Genomic DNA, 17,510 nt, shown 5'->3' with positions numbered 1-17,510 from the left:
AATAAGCAAAGCGATGTTGAAATAGAACAAAGTAGGAGGACTCATACTTCCTGATTTTAAAACATACTATACAGCTACAGGAGCCCTGGTGGTACAGTGATAAAGTGTTCTGCTGCTAACCAAAAGGTTGGCAGTTCGAATCCACCAGACACTTCTTGGAAACCTTATGGGGCAGTGCTACTCTGCCCTATAGGGTTGCTATGAGTTGGAATCAACTCAATGGTAATGGGTTTGGTTTTGGTTTGGAATACAGCTACGGTAATCAAAACAGCCTGGTACTGGTGTAACAGTAGACACATACCCCAATGGTCTAGAAATAAACCAACACATCTATGGTCATCTGATTTTTGACAAGGGTTCTAAGTCCATCTGATGGGGAGAGAAGAGTCTCTTGAATAAATGGTGCTGGGAAAACTGGATTTCCACAAGCAGAAAAATGAAATAGGACCTATGCTTCACACTATACACACAAAAAAACTCAAAATAGATTAAGGGCCTAAATGTGCAAACTAAAACCATAAAATTCTTAGAAGAAAATGCAGAGGCAACACTGTCCGGCCTAGTTATTAACAATGGATTATCTAATATAATAACAAAAGCACAAACAGCAAAAGACAAAATAAATAAATGGGATCTCATAAGAAAATGAACAGATAAGCTACAGACTGGGAAAAAACATTCACAACACATACATCTGACAATATACTTGTAACCAGAATAAACAAAGAAATCCTACAAACCAACAATGAAAAGACAATAATTCAGTAAAAAAAAAAAGGCCAGATATATGAATGGCCAATAAAAACATGAAATGGTACTCAATATCTTTATTCATCGAGGAAACAGAAATTAAAATCACAATGAAATACCACTTCATTCCTACTAAAATGGCAACAATAAAAAGACAAATAAAATCTAACGTCTGCAAGGATATAGACCAACTGAAACGCTCATAGATTGTTGCTGGGAGTATAAAATGGTACATCCACTCTAAAGAACTGTTTGACCATTTCTTATAAAGTTAAACACACATCTACCCTATAAACCAGCAATTGCACCCAAGAGAAATGAAAACATACGTTCACACACAAAAAAAACTGTACAAGAATGTTCGTAACAGCCTCATTCATAACATCCAGAAACTAGAAACAACTCAAATGTCCATCAGCAGGAGAACTGTGGTATACTTGTATCATCAAATATAATCAGCATTAAAAAAGAATCAACTGCTTTCTGAAAGGTTGGCAGTTTGAGTCTACCCAGAGGTGCCTGGGAAGAAAGGCCTGGCAATCCACTTCTGAAAAATCAGGAATTGAAAACTCTATGCAGCACAGTTCTACTGGGACACACATGGGGTTGCCATGAGTTGGAATTCACTCAACGGCAACTTTTTTTTTTTTAATTACCTTTTTGTACTTGGGATTCAATGCTCTGTATATTCTATCCTTTCATTTAACAAATACATAGAATGCCAACAATGGGATTGGTACTTTCCTAGGTGCCAGGAACACAAAAAATGAGTAAGGCACAATTCTTACCTCAAAAAACTCAGTCTAGAGGAGCATGCCAGTGTGCTAATGCTATAGAAACACATTAATTTTTTTGCAAAAGACATTGACTCCTCACCTTGTCAGAATATTCCCAACATCTATTTTGCAACTGTGAGTGATTATGTTTGACAACCACAGCCAACACAAATAAGCATAATAATTTATGTAAATAATTTCCCCTTTCCCCAAAAAAAGGTAAAGAGGAAGAATAATTTGATATCTAAAATTCCTGGACTCTGGCCTTTCTTTGCAATATTCATTAAGATTACAAATCTTCACTGCAGAAGTCTTACCCTCACTCACTAAAGAACAATGAAGAAACCTCAAGTTATAATCAGTGACAAAATTAATTGCAATCTAGACTGTTTAACATTTCTCTCTCCCTAAGTGGTTATTTTGTTCTTAGAGAAAAAAATAACTTTAATAAATGCTGCCTGTGTTGGTCTAAAGGAGATTGGGTGCTAGTTATTATGAAAGGTGGTAGGGCAAAAGCTGATTTATCTGCAAATCTATAACATAAAATGTTTTATCTGGCACTTCTATGCATCTCTAGAACAACAATAAATGAAAAATCAGGTACTGCAATTGCTAAAGTTCCATCTGAATTATTAAAGATTCAATTACATTTAGAATATTGTTATGTTAAAAATCATTTGATTATATTCTAATTCTGACAATCCTTATATTTGTATATAGTCGACTGGTAGCACAATGGTTAAAATGATTGCTAACTAAAGATCGGTAGTTCAAAACCACCAGTGCCTCCGTGGGCGAAAGATATGGCAGCCTGCTTCTGCAGAGATTTACAGCCTTGAAAACCCCATGGGGTAACTATGAGTCGGAATCGACTCAACAGCAGTGGGCATACTAACTACAACTCCCCATTCTTTAACTATCCTGTATTCAGAATAAAATATTACAGGTGGAAGAGATGATATGTTTAATAGATAAGACATATAAGGTTTGTAATGCAGAAATTATTTTTTCCCAAGGTCACACAGAGAGTTAATGACTATCAAAAATGCTTTGCTGTATTTTTGTTCAAGTATCTTATCTTCTCATGCTTTAGTCTGGAACTGAGGCATTTTTGGTATTGAAGAACCAGGTAGTTTCTACAGCTACATCCAGAGGGTTGGAGGTCCCAAAGCCTTCTTTTCAGATTGAAGCACAGGGGAAGTAGGAGGAAATATGAGAAATAAAACGAGAATAGAGGGAGGAAACTGGCAGGTGGCAGAGGAGTAAGATCTGACTAGAACTTCCTTCTCCCAGCAGTCTGCTGAGAGAGCACAGATAAAACATGCAAGGGGAACATTTTTCTTGTCAAAACGTGTATGTGAAAATATACAGATAAATATGACTGTCGAAAACTACCTGCCAAACCCGATTGGTGAAAAACAGCTTGGCAACATTTAAAATGCTTTCACTTTTTTTTATTTTCCAGTATACTTTATACCAGTCTTGTGAGTACTGTCATTATTCTGTATCCTAAAATAAAATTGATAAGTACAAAAATCAACTCTATTACAGTGAAAATGGACAAAGTAGATCAATATTAAAACATACGCAATGAGCAGTGCTTTTCAGAAATTCATTTGTCTTTTTTGTTTGTGTTTTACCTGGAGGGCCACAGCCAGCTTAATTTCTTCAATTACTTTTAATTTATGCTCATTGTAAAAATAAATGCATTTGTAATTCTAGAATGTAACTAATAATCGTTGAAAAGACCAACACAGAATATTTAGCCTTAGTACTCTAAAATATGGTATGTATTACTAGTGGTTTTCTAAAATGCAGACATTCCTTATTACAATGAAAACAAAGCTTACAATTTCAATACCTTTGTTGTCATTGACGTTAACATGCCACCGAGTCCTTTCGACTCATAGCAACTCTATGTACAACAGAAGGAAACACTACTGGGTCCTGCACCATCCTCACAATCGTTGCTATGTTTGAGCCCATTGTTGCAGCCACTGTGTCAATCCATCTTGTTGAGGGTCTTCCTCTTTTTTGTTGACCCTCTACCTTACCAAACATGATGTCCTTCTCCAGGGACTAAATACTTTTACTAGCCAATAATTACAGCTGAGTAAGGAGGCAAATCCAAGACACTAATGTCCCCATGAAAAAGACTGTGTTTCACTTGGCCGAGAATTTCTAAAGGCGGATACAGGTTGGAGAATGCTGCTTTGTTAAAATCAGTATTTTCCAAAAGTAAACAACATAGTAGTACATTAAAAATGCAAGAGCTAACAAAAAAAAGTTTGCCTAGAATAATTACAAAAGAAAAATGAATTTTTGCATTAAAAAGCAGGTAGCAGATAATGAATAAAATTATCACAATATTAAAGGAGTTGTATCATTACCAATAAAATATCAAAATTATTAATAAGCCAGTGCTCCAGAATCTTGAAAACCGGCTATTTCATCAAATGTGTTTAGCTAGAGTTTGAACATCACTTGCTTGTTCCTATCTTTGCCCTCTGGATATGCCATTTCCCTCATAAAGAATACCTACATCTTCCCCACCCTCCACCTCATTCCATGTCCCTCCCTTCCCTCATCTGACTCAAAACACATTCCTAATATTACTTGCTCCTTTATTCCAAGTTTTCTCAGCTTTGTTTATCATTTGTAATGTATGAAATAATCTGGATTCCTTTATGTCTAGTTTATTAGTGTTTGTAAAACCATTTCTGGTATTTCTTAAAAGTAGACTTTCTGTAAACGCATATTTTCTCTCCATTTCTCCCAGACTACCTTTCCTAGCAGAATGTGGGCATTCAAAATGATTTGATTAATTACATACAGCTCTCTATTTGTGCCCAGTATGAAAAATCAGAGACAAAGACCGAGAGACAAAAATGGATAAACTCCATACGGATGTAACAACACAGAATCTGGAGCACAATTTCCTGCACATTAAGCCAATCATAATAATAAATCCTGTTAGTCTTTAGACTTGCAAGCAACTTAATCCAAGCTGTTCCATCAGAGAGACACTCTATTACAATGGTTGATAGTAAGAGCTGTAGAGTCTAACAAATCTGGGTAACTAATCTTACCTCTACCACCTACAAGTACTGTGACCTTGAGCAAATTATTTAACCTCTCCAGAACTCAATTTCTTCATATTTAAAATGGAAATGACGCTCCTAGGGCTGTTAAAGAATAAATTGTGCTAAGGTATGCAAAGTGTTCAGCAGAGTAAGCTCTCAATAATGGTCATTATTATATAGCTATTTTTCAAAAATTTTAATTTAGCTATAAAAACATTTTAGGCCTCAACATCTGCATTGTTATAGTGAACATAAATTGTTTTTGGCCTGGCAACCACCCATTCCACATAGTTCTCTGAGGTTGCCAACCCTGATATACCAGGCAGGGCACATGACCTAGGCCTAGTTAATCAGTCTCCAACTTGGCAGTAAGAGGCAGTAGGTAAAGCTAAAGCAGAGTTAATCAGAGTCCTTCTCTGAGACTGATAAATGGATGCTAGAAGAAAAAAAATTTTTTTCTTTCTAAACAGAGGTTATTAAGCTGGGGCAATATATTCCTAGTACTGCTGGTGCCATCTTATGTTACTGCACAGAATTAGACTCTCCACAGTAGGAGATGCTGCAGCCAAGATAATTTGAGCCTTTGGATCCCACAGTACCTAAACCTAGATCTACTCTCAGTCCTAAGAGTTACATGAGGCAATACATTCCACTTCTGTTTAAACAAGGAGTTTGGAGTTTGGAGTTTCTGCCACTTGCAATGAAAATAATTCTTACCAAAAAGAACTGCATACATCTATTTTTGATAGAAAGAGCCCTGGCTCCATGGGAGAAAGACCTGGTGATCTGCTTCCATAAAGATTACAGCCAAGAAAAACCCACGGGGCAGTTCACTGTCAATGGCATCCAACAACAACAATTCTGATAGACAAAAAGTAAAGATTTTTCTCAATCCTAATCTATCTCCGACTTCAAGGCCTGTTCGTGAGCTCTTTATATTTTTTGTTATCCTAATTATAAAAATATGATCAAAATGCATACTTGCCAAGTTGCTTAAAATTTATAGAAAAGTGAGGTTCAAAATATCACCAAAATAAATCCTGAGAATAATTTATTATTCACTTTTAAGCGTCAAAATTTTTTAAAAAGCTCCAACTAGCTCCCCAGTACCCAAGCAAATTTATTTTTCTGGCTTCCTTTTATAGCTGTCTATAGTTTTTAAATCTCTTAACATAGCTCTTTCCCATTTAATCTCTATCAGCATTTTCTGATGTTTTCATAACAATGCAGTAGATATCTGTGGTTTATGTCTCCCTAGCACCCATTCCCCTTTCTTTTGATAGCATCACCTCAATTGTCCTTTGAGGAACCAACCCTTTCCACTTTCAGTCCATGTGGCTCCAGTGGAGTTGCCCCATTCCCTGGCTCCAAGGGTGAGTTCCTGACCTAGGCCTGGCCAGTCAAAACATTTCATATATACCCCTTGGCCTCATGATTGGAACATGGATGAGTGAGGTCCAGTATGTGGAAAGAGATAGTACAAAGACATCAATTCTCTCCAAATTAATTTATGGATTTAATACAATGGCCATCAAAATACCAGATGATTTTTTTTTTTTTAAGAATAAAAAAAATTCCAAAATTCATCTGGAGAAATAAGTGGACTATACCATGCAAGAAAAATTTAAAGAATAACAATAGATTATTTCAAATTTTCCTTGCCTGCTACAGTCCACTTGAATTGGTGTTGTTAAATGCTATCGAGTTGGCTCCGAATCATAGCGACTGATGTACAACAGAACAAAACACTGCCCAGACCTGCACCATTGTCATGGTTGTTGGTATGTTTGAGTCCATTGTTTCAGCTATTGTGTCAATCTATCTCATTGAGGTTCTTCCTCATTTTCACTGACCTGCTACTTTACCAACCTTGATGTCCTTTTCTAGTGACTGCTCCTTCCTGATGACATGTCCAAAGTAAGCAAGCCAAAGTTTCACCATCCTCAATTCTAAGGAATTTTCTGGTAGTATTTCTTCCAAGACTGATTTGTTCGTTCTTCTGGCAGTCCACAGTATATTCAACATTCTTTGACGACACCACAGTTGGAATGCATCAATTCTTCTGTCTTCCTTTTTCACTGTCCAGCTTTTACATGCACATGAAGCAACTGAAAAGACCATGGCTTGGGTCAGGTGCACCCTAGTCATCAAAATGACATCTTTGCTTTTTAAAACTTTAAAGAGGTCTTTTGCAGCAGATTTGCCCAATGCAATGCATTGTTTGATTTCTTGATTGCTGCTTCCATGGACAATGACTGCTGATCCAAGTAGACTAAAATCATCGACAACTTCAATTTCTTCTTCATTTATCATGATGTTGTTTATTGGTCCGGGTATGTTACAAAACACTCAAACAGAATATAACAGAAAATCCAGAAATAGATCCCACAATATAAAAAATTAAGTATATGAAAAAAGGTACATTTCAAATCAATGAGGAAAGGACAGGTCATTCTTTGGGTGGCAGATATGTAGTATATGTACTGTATTCCACCCTCTGGCACATTCATTGCAGACATCACTAATAAATCATAGCACTATTTCCTGCTGAACTCAGATACGACTTTGGAATCTTTCCCCACAAGGCATTCCAGGCAGGCAGCCACCACCAGTCTATCAGAACTAAGCATACAAGAGGATTATTTGACAAATAATGCTGAGACAACCAGTTAACTATTTGGAAAAATAAGTTAAATCTCTACTGTATACCATAAGCCAAAATAAATTCTAGGTAAAGAGTTAAATGTAAAAAATGAAACCATAAAAGGACGAGAACATAGCTGATATAGCAGATATGCTCAGAGAGGAAGACAGAAGCCCTGAGATGAGGAGAAATGAGAAATGACAGTGAGCTTTTCCTGGATTCCTGAGACCTGTTGGTATCTTTACAATGTCCCCATCCTTTCATATAAATTAGTTTAAATAGATTTCTGTACATTGAAATCAAAAGAGCTTTGAATAAAACAAATGCTTTTTCTTTCTTTTTTAATTTTTGCTAGTTTGATGTCAACTCACTAAAAAAAAAGTATATTTTATACTTTTTCTGGGTCTCTTTCAATGAAAATTAAAAACTTCCCATTTTCCATATGTGAGGAGTAATATTTTATATAAACAGATTAATTAAATTGAAAGATACACTACCTCAACTTTCTCATCTCTCTATCCTATTAAGTTTACATTTCATAAAGCCTTCTAAATAAATTATAAATTTAAAAACAAGAGGGTCACAAGACAGTAGAAAGAAAAATGTTGCAGAAAAGAAAAAAAATGCACTTCACATATCTTTAACTAGCTTTATGTCAAAGCATTCTAGTGATGTCTTGGGAGTCAGGTCACAGAAATAAAACCAAGTTTGAGTTTTGTAACTCTTTTATTCTTTCCAAAAGGGAATTCTATATCTTAGGTGAAAGGAAGGACAGCACACACTACAGGCGAAGTCAGCACAACTGGACTAAACCAAAGCTAACGTTTCCTGAATACAATCAAACACTTTGAGGGACGGAGTAGCAAGAGTAGGGGTCTAGGTACCATGCTTTCAGGGGACATCTAGGTCAACTGGCATAACAAAGCTTATTAAGAAAATGTTCTGCATCCTACTTTGGCGAGTGGCATCTGTGGTCTTAGAAGCTAGCAAGCGGCTATCTAAGATGCCATAAGTTGGTCCCAACCCACCTGGAGTAAAGGAGAATGAAGAACACCATGAACACAAGGAAAGTATTAGCCCAAGAGACAGAAAGGGCCACATAAACCACAGACTTCATCACCCTGAGACCAGAGGAACTAGATGGTGCCCAGCTACCACCAATGACCACCCTGACAGAGAACACAACAGAGAGTCCCTGACGGAGCAAGAGAAAAGTGAGGTGCAGAATTCAAATTCTAGTAAAAAGACCAGACTTAATGGTCTGATTGAGGCTGGAAGGACCTGGAAGATGTGGCCCCCAGGCTCTCTGTTAGCCCAAAACTAAAACCATTCCTGAGCCCAACTCTTCAGACAAAGATTAGACTGGACTATGGACATAAAATAATACTCGTGAAGAGTGTGCTTCTTAGCTTAAGTAGATACATGAGATTAAATAAGCAGCTCTCGTCCGGAGGCGAGATGAGACGGCAGAGGTCAGGAGCTGGTTGAATGGACACGGGAAATCTGAGGTGGAAAGGAAGAGTGTGCTGTCACAGCATAGGGAGAGCAAGTAGGGTCACAAAACAATGTATGTATAAATTTTTGTATGAGAGACTAACTTGAATTGTAAACTTCCACTTAAAGCACAACAATAAAAGAAAACTAAAAAAAAAAAAAAAAAAAGAAACAAAAGGGAATTCTACTGACACCATGATCATTGGCACTTTGTTCATATACAAAATTATTTCATGAATAATTTTGTTTTTACACTGAAATTGAACACAAATTTTATGAAGGAATCAGTGCATCTTCCTTAGGGAGGCATTTAAAGTAACTAAATCAACTGCATTTCTCTAGACACAAAATACTAAAATCACAAGAACATACCATCCATTCTTCAGAGGAAGCCAAAAGCTTTCTTTAATCTAGAAAAAAGATCCTATAAAGGAAAAATATGCTCTCTTTCTGTGTGACCAGTTATAATGTTTAGAAATAAAAATTTTTCTTCTCAATCTCCACAGCCAGCAGAGTTACATCATATAAGTGCTTTATAACAAAGCTGAATGGTATAAGTGTAATACCCTCTCAATTATTCCATTTTTTCCCCGAGTAACAACCATTCTTCCATGGTCCTTGGATAAAAATCTCAGGGCTAATTCACTATATCCAATCTGGTCACCATGTCCTGTCATTTCTTCTTTTAAAACAGAGGCTCTCAATTTTCCACTCCAATGTCCCTGGGAGATCAAACACCCATGCTAGTAATAGAGGCTCACTGACACAGGGATTCTCCACATGTATCAAGATTTTGGGTGAGTGAGCAATTAGGAGGAAGCAGCCTAGGTAGAAAAAGGTCCCCAGCAGATTCTGCTATGTCCTCTTGCAAGAAGCATTTGCTTTAAAATGTTTCTTGAATGGAATTTTCCCCTCTATTCTTACTCCCACTCCTCACTACCACCCAATGAAAGCCCTTATCATCTCTCGTTTGGATTACTTTTTACTACACCAGCTGTAGTTTTTCCTACCTTTGGTCTTTCCTCTGCCTTGAATCCACTGCATCAACTGCTGCCAACCAAAAATTCTGTTCTCATCATGTCACTTCCTGGCTCAAAAAACAGATTGCATCAGTTTTCGTCCTCTCTCCTGTCTCTTCAACCTCTCTTCCTCTCTGCTGGCCTTTTCTCCTTGCTGTACAAATAGGACCCAATTCTTTCCCATTCAAAACAAAATAAAATAAAAAAACAGCCACAAAAACAAAATCTTCCTTGGATGCTTCATTCAATTGTTCTTTTATTTTGCTGAGAAACTTTTTTAAAGCGCAGTCTACTCACTGCCTTCTGCTTCCATCACTCCACTGACAATGATCTTACCGAGGACTCCAACAATCTTGTTCACTAATGATCAGATCCAATGTACTCTTTTTAGTTCTCAACTTTCCTGGCTTCTGTAGCATCTGAAGATGCTGATCACCTCCCCTTCCTTGAAACTCTTGCCTCCCTGACTTCCACTGCACCATTTCCTCCAGACTCTCCTCCTACTGCTCCCACCATTCCTTTCCAGACGCTTCTTCCTCGAGCCTTGCCATAAATGTTGGGGTTCCATCTTGGTTCTCCTTCTCTTTTAATCTGTACTCTCTCTTGATGACTTCATCTACACTCATGGCTTCGATTACCACCTCTACCTTGACATCTCATAAATCTTCATCTTAGTTCTGACATCTCTCTTGACTACAGACCTGTACTTTCAACCTGCTACTGGCCTTTTCCATGAGGACGTCACATCAGCAACTCAAATTCAACATGTCCAAAACCAAACTTCTATCTTTACCCAAAACACTAGTTCCTCCCCTTCCCCACTCAGTTTGGTTTCAGTCTACCCAGTTTTTGAAGCCAGAAATCTGAAAGTTATCCTCCACTTCTCTCTCCCTCAGCCCCCAAACAAACTGATCATTTAGTCTAGTCCTGTTGTTTCTATCTCCTTAATATTTTTCAGCTTTAAACTGTCCTATCCAGTCTCACTGTCTTTATAGTATCATAAGAGCCTCCTAACTGCTCTCCCTTATCTCATGTCTTGAGCTCCTACACTCTATCTGCTACGCTGAACTTTCTAAAACATGACACCCTCATTTAAGGCACTCTGGTGGCTCCCATGCCTATAGCCGTGGTCTCTGAAACTTTTTGACAGCACACACCTATCAGTAAAAATTTTAGTATGCACTTCTGTGTATACTCAATCTATAAATATTTATAAATGCATATATCTTATGAAACGTATAAAAAACAAAGAGATAAAGATGAAATAAATACATTAAAATATACCTAATGAAGTAACTCTATCATTAGCTACTATATAACTCAAAGTACAATATACTCTTAGGGTGAAGTTCATTATTAATGATAAAGTATATAAATCCATATTTCAAATAGTCTTCTTGAAAATATTACTTTTTTCAGCTGACTTCTTGACAGATATTATTACCTTGAGATGTGAAAAAGAACTCCCATGAGGAGTAGAAAGGGAGCTCTACCTTTTTCTTATTTACTTGCAGTGTTAGAATTATCTTTAATCCATGGTTTCTTTGCGCAAATCTGTAAATTACTTGTCCACTTTGTGAAGATTAATTTAGTTAAAAGCATATAATGTAACATAAATCCACTCAACCAGGCTCAAGTAAACTGTAATAAGCTGCAGTATGATAAGGTCACCATTACTAACCCCTCTGCTTTGTGAAGCTTCCACTCTTCCCTCAGGACATCACCTCGTGAACCAAACGTGTTATGGCATGGATGGTCTTATAAGATTTAGTGAGATAACCAGCGTCATCTACATATTAAATATTAATAAAGCTCAATTTCACTTTCTTTTTCAGCTTAAAAAAGAATAAATATAAACGCCACTTGGAGACGACTGCTTGGCAATGCATACAAGGCCCTTCATAATCTCATTCCAGCCCTCATTTATAGCCTGGTTTCCTGGCACACACATCCTGTACCTTACCCATGCTGAATTACTTCTTTCAACACATCACTACTTACCACTTTCTTGCTTTGACATGTTATCTCCTTTGTACTTCTACCTCTGCTTCCAGGGCGCCATGTTCTCACTTCTATTAAAGCACTGAAATAATTGTTTCCTTACTACCTAAAGGGCAGGGATTACTCTCAATTTCGAATTCCCAGCATGTACTACAACACCTTACTTGCAGTAGGTGCTTAATAAAGTCTGCCTGACAGAATGAAAAATGTCCAAATTCCTCTGGCTGGCTTTCAAGGCATTCCATAATCTGGCTCCAATCTATCTTCCCAACTTTATTTTCTTCTCCCAAATCCATTCCAATTAGCTGTTCTCCTCACTATCTTATCTTCGGAACTCTACTTGGCCTGTCTTCCCTCCATCTATGGAGAAGCAACCAGTCCTTCAAACCTCAGATAAACTTCTCCTTTTCCCATGAATCATACTCAACTCTTCCATTCCCCATTGATCATTTCCTTCAGAGAACTCTTGAAGAGTCAGTACTACACATTTTAACAATTATTCTCTATGTGGTAGTTTTTCTCACCTCAATTTCACTCTGAGTTCTTTGATGATAGGGACCATCTTCAAATTCTTTTGCACACTGATCTCTCACAGTACACTGCAACATGATGATGCACAGGAGATGCTCAAAGATCTGACTGACTGATTGGAGGTAGCACAGCACAGGGGAGAAAGCACTGGACTGGGTTTTGGTCCAAGTTCCACCACTAATTTATTAGGTGACCTTAAGCATGTCACTTAACTTCTCTGGTCTTTAATTTGTCAACTGTAAGATAAGGCTTTACATTTTTAAAAATCCCAGGTAAGATTTTCCCTCTTGCCCAAAGGAAACATTAAAATTTCCCCTCTAAAAATCAAGAGAAATTCTAACAGAATTTGGGTAAGTCATTTAACCTCAGCGAATCTCAGTTTAATCATCTGTAAAGCAAACAGTCCACTCACCTCAAAAGACTGTGAAAAGATCAAATGAGAAAATGCAGACAAAAATATATAGATATGCAAAAAATAATCTTGATAAAAATGTAAGGCAATGTTGTACTTTTATGTGGAAAATGTAAGCAAATGGCATTATTTGTTGTTCAGTTAGAACAGCATGCTAAGTAAGCGAACAACAAGTAATGCCACTTGCTTGCATTTTCCACACAAAAGTATAACATAAAAAAGTGCTAGCATAGCCAATGACGCTGACTGGCTCCTTGAACCGTCAGCTCAGAACAGTAGAACACTGTTCCACAGTCACATATACCTCACCCCTTATGTACAAAGGCACACATTTGGTCACAAAGTAGAGCAACCTTTATACAGGAAGGACAACACAGTAGGGAACACAACAGTGGAGGCTATCGCTGAGATCTAAATTAAAGTCTGGTTATGGTCCCTGAAAACATTCTTAGAATTTTCATAACCACTCTGTATTAGAATCAATCAACTTCCCATATATTTTGGTAATAACTTGGGGGTCATATTTTAGCATGAAGGGGACTCTCTAAGAAATAATCTGGTTATAAAGATATAGATTCTCATGTAAGCACATCTAATCATTCAAGTGAAACATAAAGAGTTTAGTTAAACAAAAAGAAGCAAATACAAAAACACAAACATCCTGTCAATTTAGTTCTCCTTTAAGAGACAGATTAATGAATATACATGTAAAATCTCAAACAAAATGCAAAATATTTTCCCTAGGAAATTCTCAACTTGCCCAACATATACTGAAGAAAGTGGTTAGTGCAGGAATCCAAACCAGCTTCTTTAACTTAGCAGCCTAATAATGTCAGCAGTATTTGTTACATGACCCCTGACACACACAAAGAAGTCTTATTATATATGACACTCAAAATCTCGGACTACCCTGGATACAAAAATTATTTTCAATTCTGAAGTTAAATTCATGCCAGGCTACCTCTTCTACATACTTAATCATTTTTTCAAAAGATTTGATAACAATACTTTAGAATCATACTTATGCAATAAAATATGATTTTCAACAATATTCCAGTGAGAATTGCTTAAAAATATTGATCTTTCCTTAAATATCATACCTCAAGCTGAACACTTGATATCATTTCCCTAACCTCCTCTGGAACACTTTTTGATGTGTAGTCTAATTCATTTAGTCAATTTTATAGCCTTAAAAATATAAATTCTAGAATCTTTCAGAATAGACCCTATTTCTAGCACAAAGGACAGTAAATTCAACATACAATATCTGATAGGTGAGTAGAGTCACTCCTTTATGCTTACAATCTGCATTATTACTACAAAGGCTACTTAATCTGCAGGTCTTAATATCAATGCTAACAGTCACTAGCCAAAATACAAGTACACATTTACCGGCAAGTTTTAAGGTTGAGTAGTGAGCATGAAGGAAGAGGAAAAAAATCAAAGGGATGGGAAACTAAATGCAAAATTTAAACAGAAAAAAGTTGGCCTATTCAAGAGATGGCAGAAAAAACAGCAAAACACAATTAGAAAAAGTTGTTTGCATCCAGGAAATACAAAAACATTCTTAATCTGTTCACCTAAAACAATTCTTATTCTTAGCATGTATTTCTTTTCAGGTAAATGGAGTGCTGGGTCTTAACAACTTGCTAGCCTGGCCATTTTGCCTGTGTCTGTTAACTCACAGCATACCTTCATGACCTAGTCCTACTCTCCTCAAACAGACTTTGGTTTTTTGTGTTCATTGCTGGGTTCTCAACTCCTAAAAAAGTGCCTGGTACATAAATTGATGTCCAATAAATAACAACCCTTTGAGAGAGGTATTATTACCATCCTCATTTTATAGATGAGGAAACTAAGGTTTAGCAAGGTTGAGTAACTTGGCTAGGGATACCACAAATGGTAGAGCCAGAAACAAACCCACGTCTGTCTGATCACGAAGTCCTTGCTTGTATTCAACCCTCACTAGGCAGAATAACTTCTTAAGGTCTCACACTTGTGTCTTTACTGGTGCAGCAATCTCTTCTTAGCGGAAGGTTCACTTTAAGCTTCAACTTTTTCATCAGCCTTTTCCTGGGCATCTGCAACTTCTGATTCCCACTAAGGATCTACGTAGACCTCTACCTCCTTTGTGATGTGCCCTCTCCAGAGGTACTTTAAGCCCTTTACTGTATGTATTTACTTATCTCTCTCTTATGTCAACTCTAAGCTTCCTAAGGGCCTCTAGCACAAGGTTGTTAGTTACCTTTGAGTCACTCTAACTCTTGGTGATCTTGGGTATAACAGACTACTACCTGCCTGTCAGTTTTTAGTACTGTGAAGGCTTGCTATGATGCTGGAAGCTATGTCACTGGTATTTCAAATACCATTAGGGTCACTCACGGTGGGCAGGTTTCAGCAGAGCTTCTATACTAAAACAGACTAGGAAGAAAGGCCTGGCAATTTTCTTCCAAAAATTAGCCAATGAAAAAATCCTATAAACCCTGGTACATGGCAGATGTTGAATAAATGTGTAACGAATCAGTGAATGAATGAACAATCCCTACATATCCTTGTGATAAAAAAATGACCTTTTTGCTCAGTTCCCTAACCACAGGCAACCAGAGACTACAGTTTTCCTTGGCATGGAGGTGGCAAGGGCATGCCTGGAATTCCCTGCCCACATCACAAAAGAGCGTCACTGTGCTACGTTAAGGCAGTTTTCCAAGTTTTGAGACATCTAATGGGAGGACAATGGGGTTTGAAAACGTTAAGGGTCAAGCATAAAATTTATGTTTTAAAATATTCCATTAAACATCAAGTCACTGCACTGTATTCTGTTATGAGTATGCAGTGGACCTTGTGCTATTATGGTTTTGGATTGATGTCTCCTTGGTCTTTAATAGTCTAATCCATTTCAAGAAACTAAGATAACACTAACAACTGTTATGAAATTATGTAGATAACATATGTATATAGGTATGTACATAATACATATATGTATGTATTAATTCTATATACTAAAGTTATATATACATAATTACATAAAATAAATATACCAATAAAAGAAATAAATACGACATTTAAAAAAATTATAAGAAAAGTTAGATATAGTTCTAATGAACAGAGATTTAGTAAATTTCTTCATCAAGAAGTCCTAACCTTACACACATATCAGTATTTTCCCCTTTCTGTATTTAATTTATACTCATGTTTAATTGATAAAATTATTTATAAAAATCTTTCATTGTATTAAGCAGATACACTTGCATATCTGCAATTATTACAATGTTGACTACAGCTTTAGAAACATTTTAGAGAAGACATGATATCTCCCACATTATGTATCTGCATTTATTTGAAATACACTTGATTTCATTCTTTAAAATTATGAAAGATTTATTCATCATTTACATGTTCTTTAGTTGTAGAATAAAATCCAGACTTGTTTCAGTATGACAACTAGGAATGTCACTGTAAGCTATAAGTTATCAGTTAAATACTTCTTGACTTTAGAAAATTTAACTCTGAGGATTTAGGAAAATACTTCGTGTGAATTATAGAATTCATGAACCCATAACGCTTATATAGGTTCCTGAATGAGCTTAAATATTTTCTGAATTCTCTGATACAGGTTGCAAAATTTTCATATATGTACTTTGTGTTTATGTACTTGTACTTATATGCAAGAGACAGAAAAGTTTCATTAGCTTTACCTTTTAAAAGCTACCACTGTAGAGAAAATTGTTGTAGTAAATTCTGTGGCAATACAGCTTTAAATGGATTTTAGTATTGAAGTTTATTAACTACCATAAATATTCTTTGCTTGATATACCTAATTTTCAATCTCCTTTATTTTTGACACATTTAGTGTCATAGATAATTGTTTTACAAATTACTATTAAAATAGTTCTTATTCACATTCAACCTATTAAATAATAGAATTTTCATTGCTCTGATTTTGTTTATCTGTAAGCATTACAATGATCACTTACCAAATACAATCAGTGGTACACTAGAAATGCTTAGCACAATTTACTTTAGTCTGATTTAATATAACTGATTCTAATTAAGTAATGAGGATGATGATAATAACAATATAGTTATCATTTATTTAGGTCTTAACTCTAAAGTATCTCAAAATTATAGATTTGATATTGCCTGCTTCTCTTACTAGTTCATTAAAGGTGGTAAATATTTACTTCGCACTTCAAATATGCCAGGAATTTCCAAGTAAGGGTAAAGTGAGTTTGGGCCTTTTCCAGAAATAGCACAAAATGCAATAGAAAGAGAGCTCAAGGATCTATAGGAAAGAAATGGAAAGATAAAACAAGGAAGGCTTTTAGAACCATCTTGCAGAAGGTTTTAAGTGGCAGAAGTGACAGGATAAGAAATCTGGGTTTAGTTAGGTCAGCGGTGAGAGACCATCAAGAATTTTTTAGCAGGGCAATAATAGGATTAGAACTGTGCTTTAAAAAGATAAAACTAAGAGCTGGGCAAAGAATGAATTAGAGCAGAGAGAGATTAAAAGAATTAACCAGTCAGGAAACTTTCAATAGACCAGGGGAGAGTCAGAATGACGGCAGAGGACATGACACCTCCTAAGTGCATAATGCTTCATAATTTGATTTCTTTCTCATTTATACTGTTTGTTTTGCACAGCAACCTCGTGAGGCAGAAAAGACCACATTCGAAAAAAAAATAATTTTATTATATTTCTGATGTCTGAGGAAATAAGTAAGGCCTTTAAAATCTAAATGCATTTTCCATAAAAGAAGCAATGTGTAAGCAAATATTTAATAAATGCCAGTGAGCCCTGGT

At 36.2% G+C, this 17,510-nt stretch overlaps 1 protein-coding gene across 1 annotated transcript in view; it reads right to left on the bottom strand.

The window, feature by feature from the left end:
* Positions 1–16,419, bottom strand: part of SNTB2 (syntrophin beta 2) — a 93,378-nt gene extending 76,959 nt beyond the window's left edge. The window contains exon 1 of the mRNA XM_023738406.1: positions 9,758–16,419. Coding sequence (XP_023594174.1) covers positions 9,758–9,791 — 34 coding nt within the window. The 5' untranslated portion in view covers positions 9,792–16,419. The remainder of the gene's footprint in view (positions 1–9,757) is intronic.
* Positions 16,420–17,510: the final 1,091 nt, after the last annotated feature.

The sequence above is a fragment of the Trichechus manatus genome, unplaced genomic scaffold, assembly GCF_000243295.1.
Source record: "Trichechus manatus latirostris isolate Lorelei unplaced genomic scaffold, TriManLat1.0 scaffold00116, whole genome shotgun sequence".
NCBI lineage: Eukaryota > Metazoa > Chordata > Mammalia > Sirenia > Trichechidae > Trichechus > Trichechus manatus.
The sequence above is the reverse complement of the archived record's forward strand: the minus strand, read 5'-3'. Positions and strand labels throughout refer to the sequence as shown.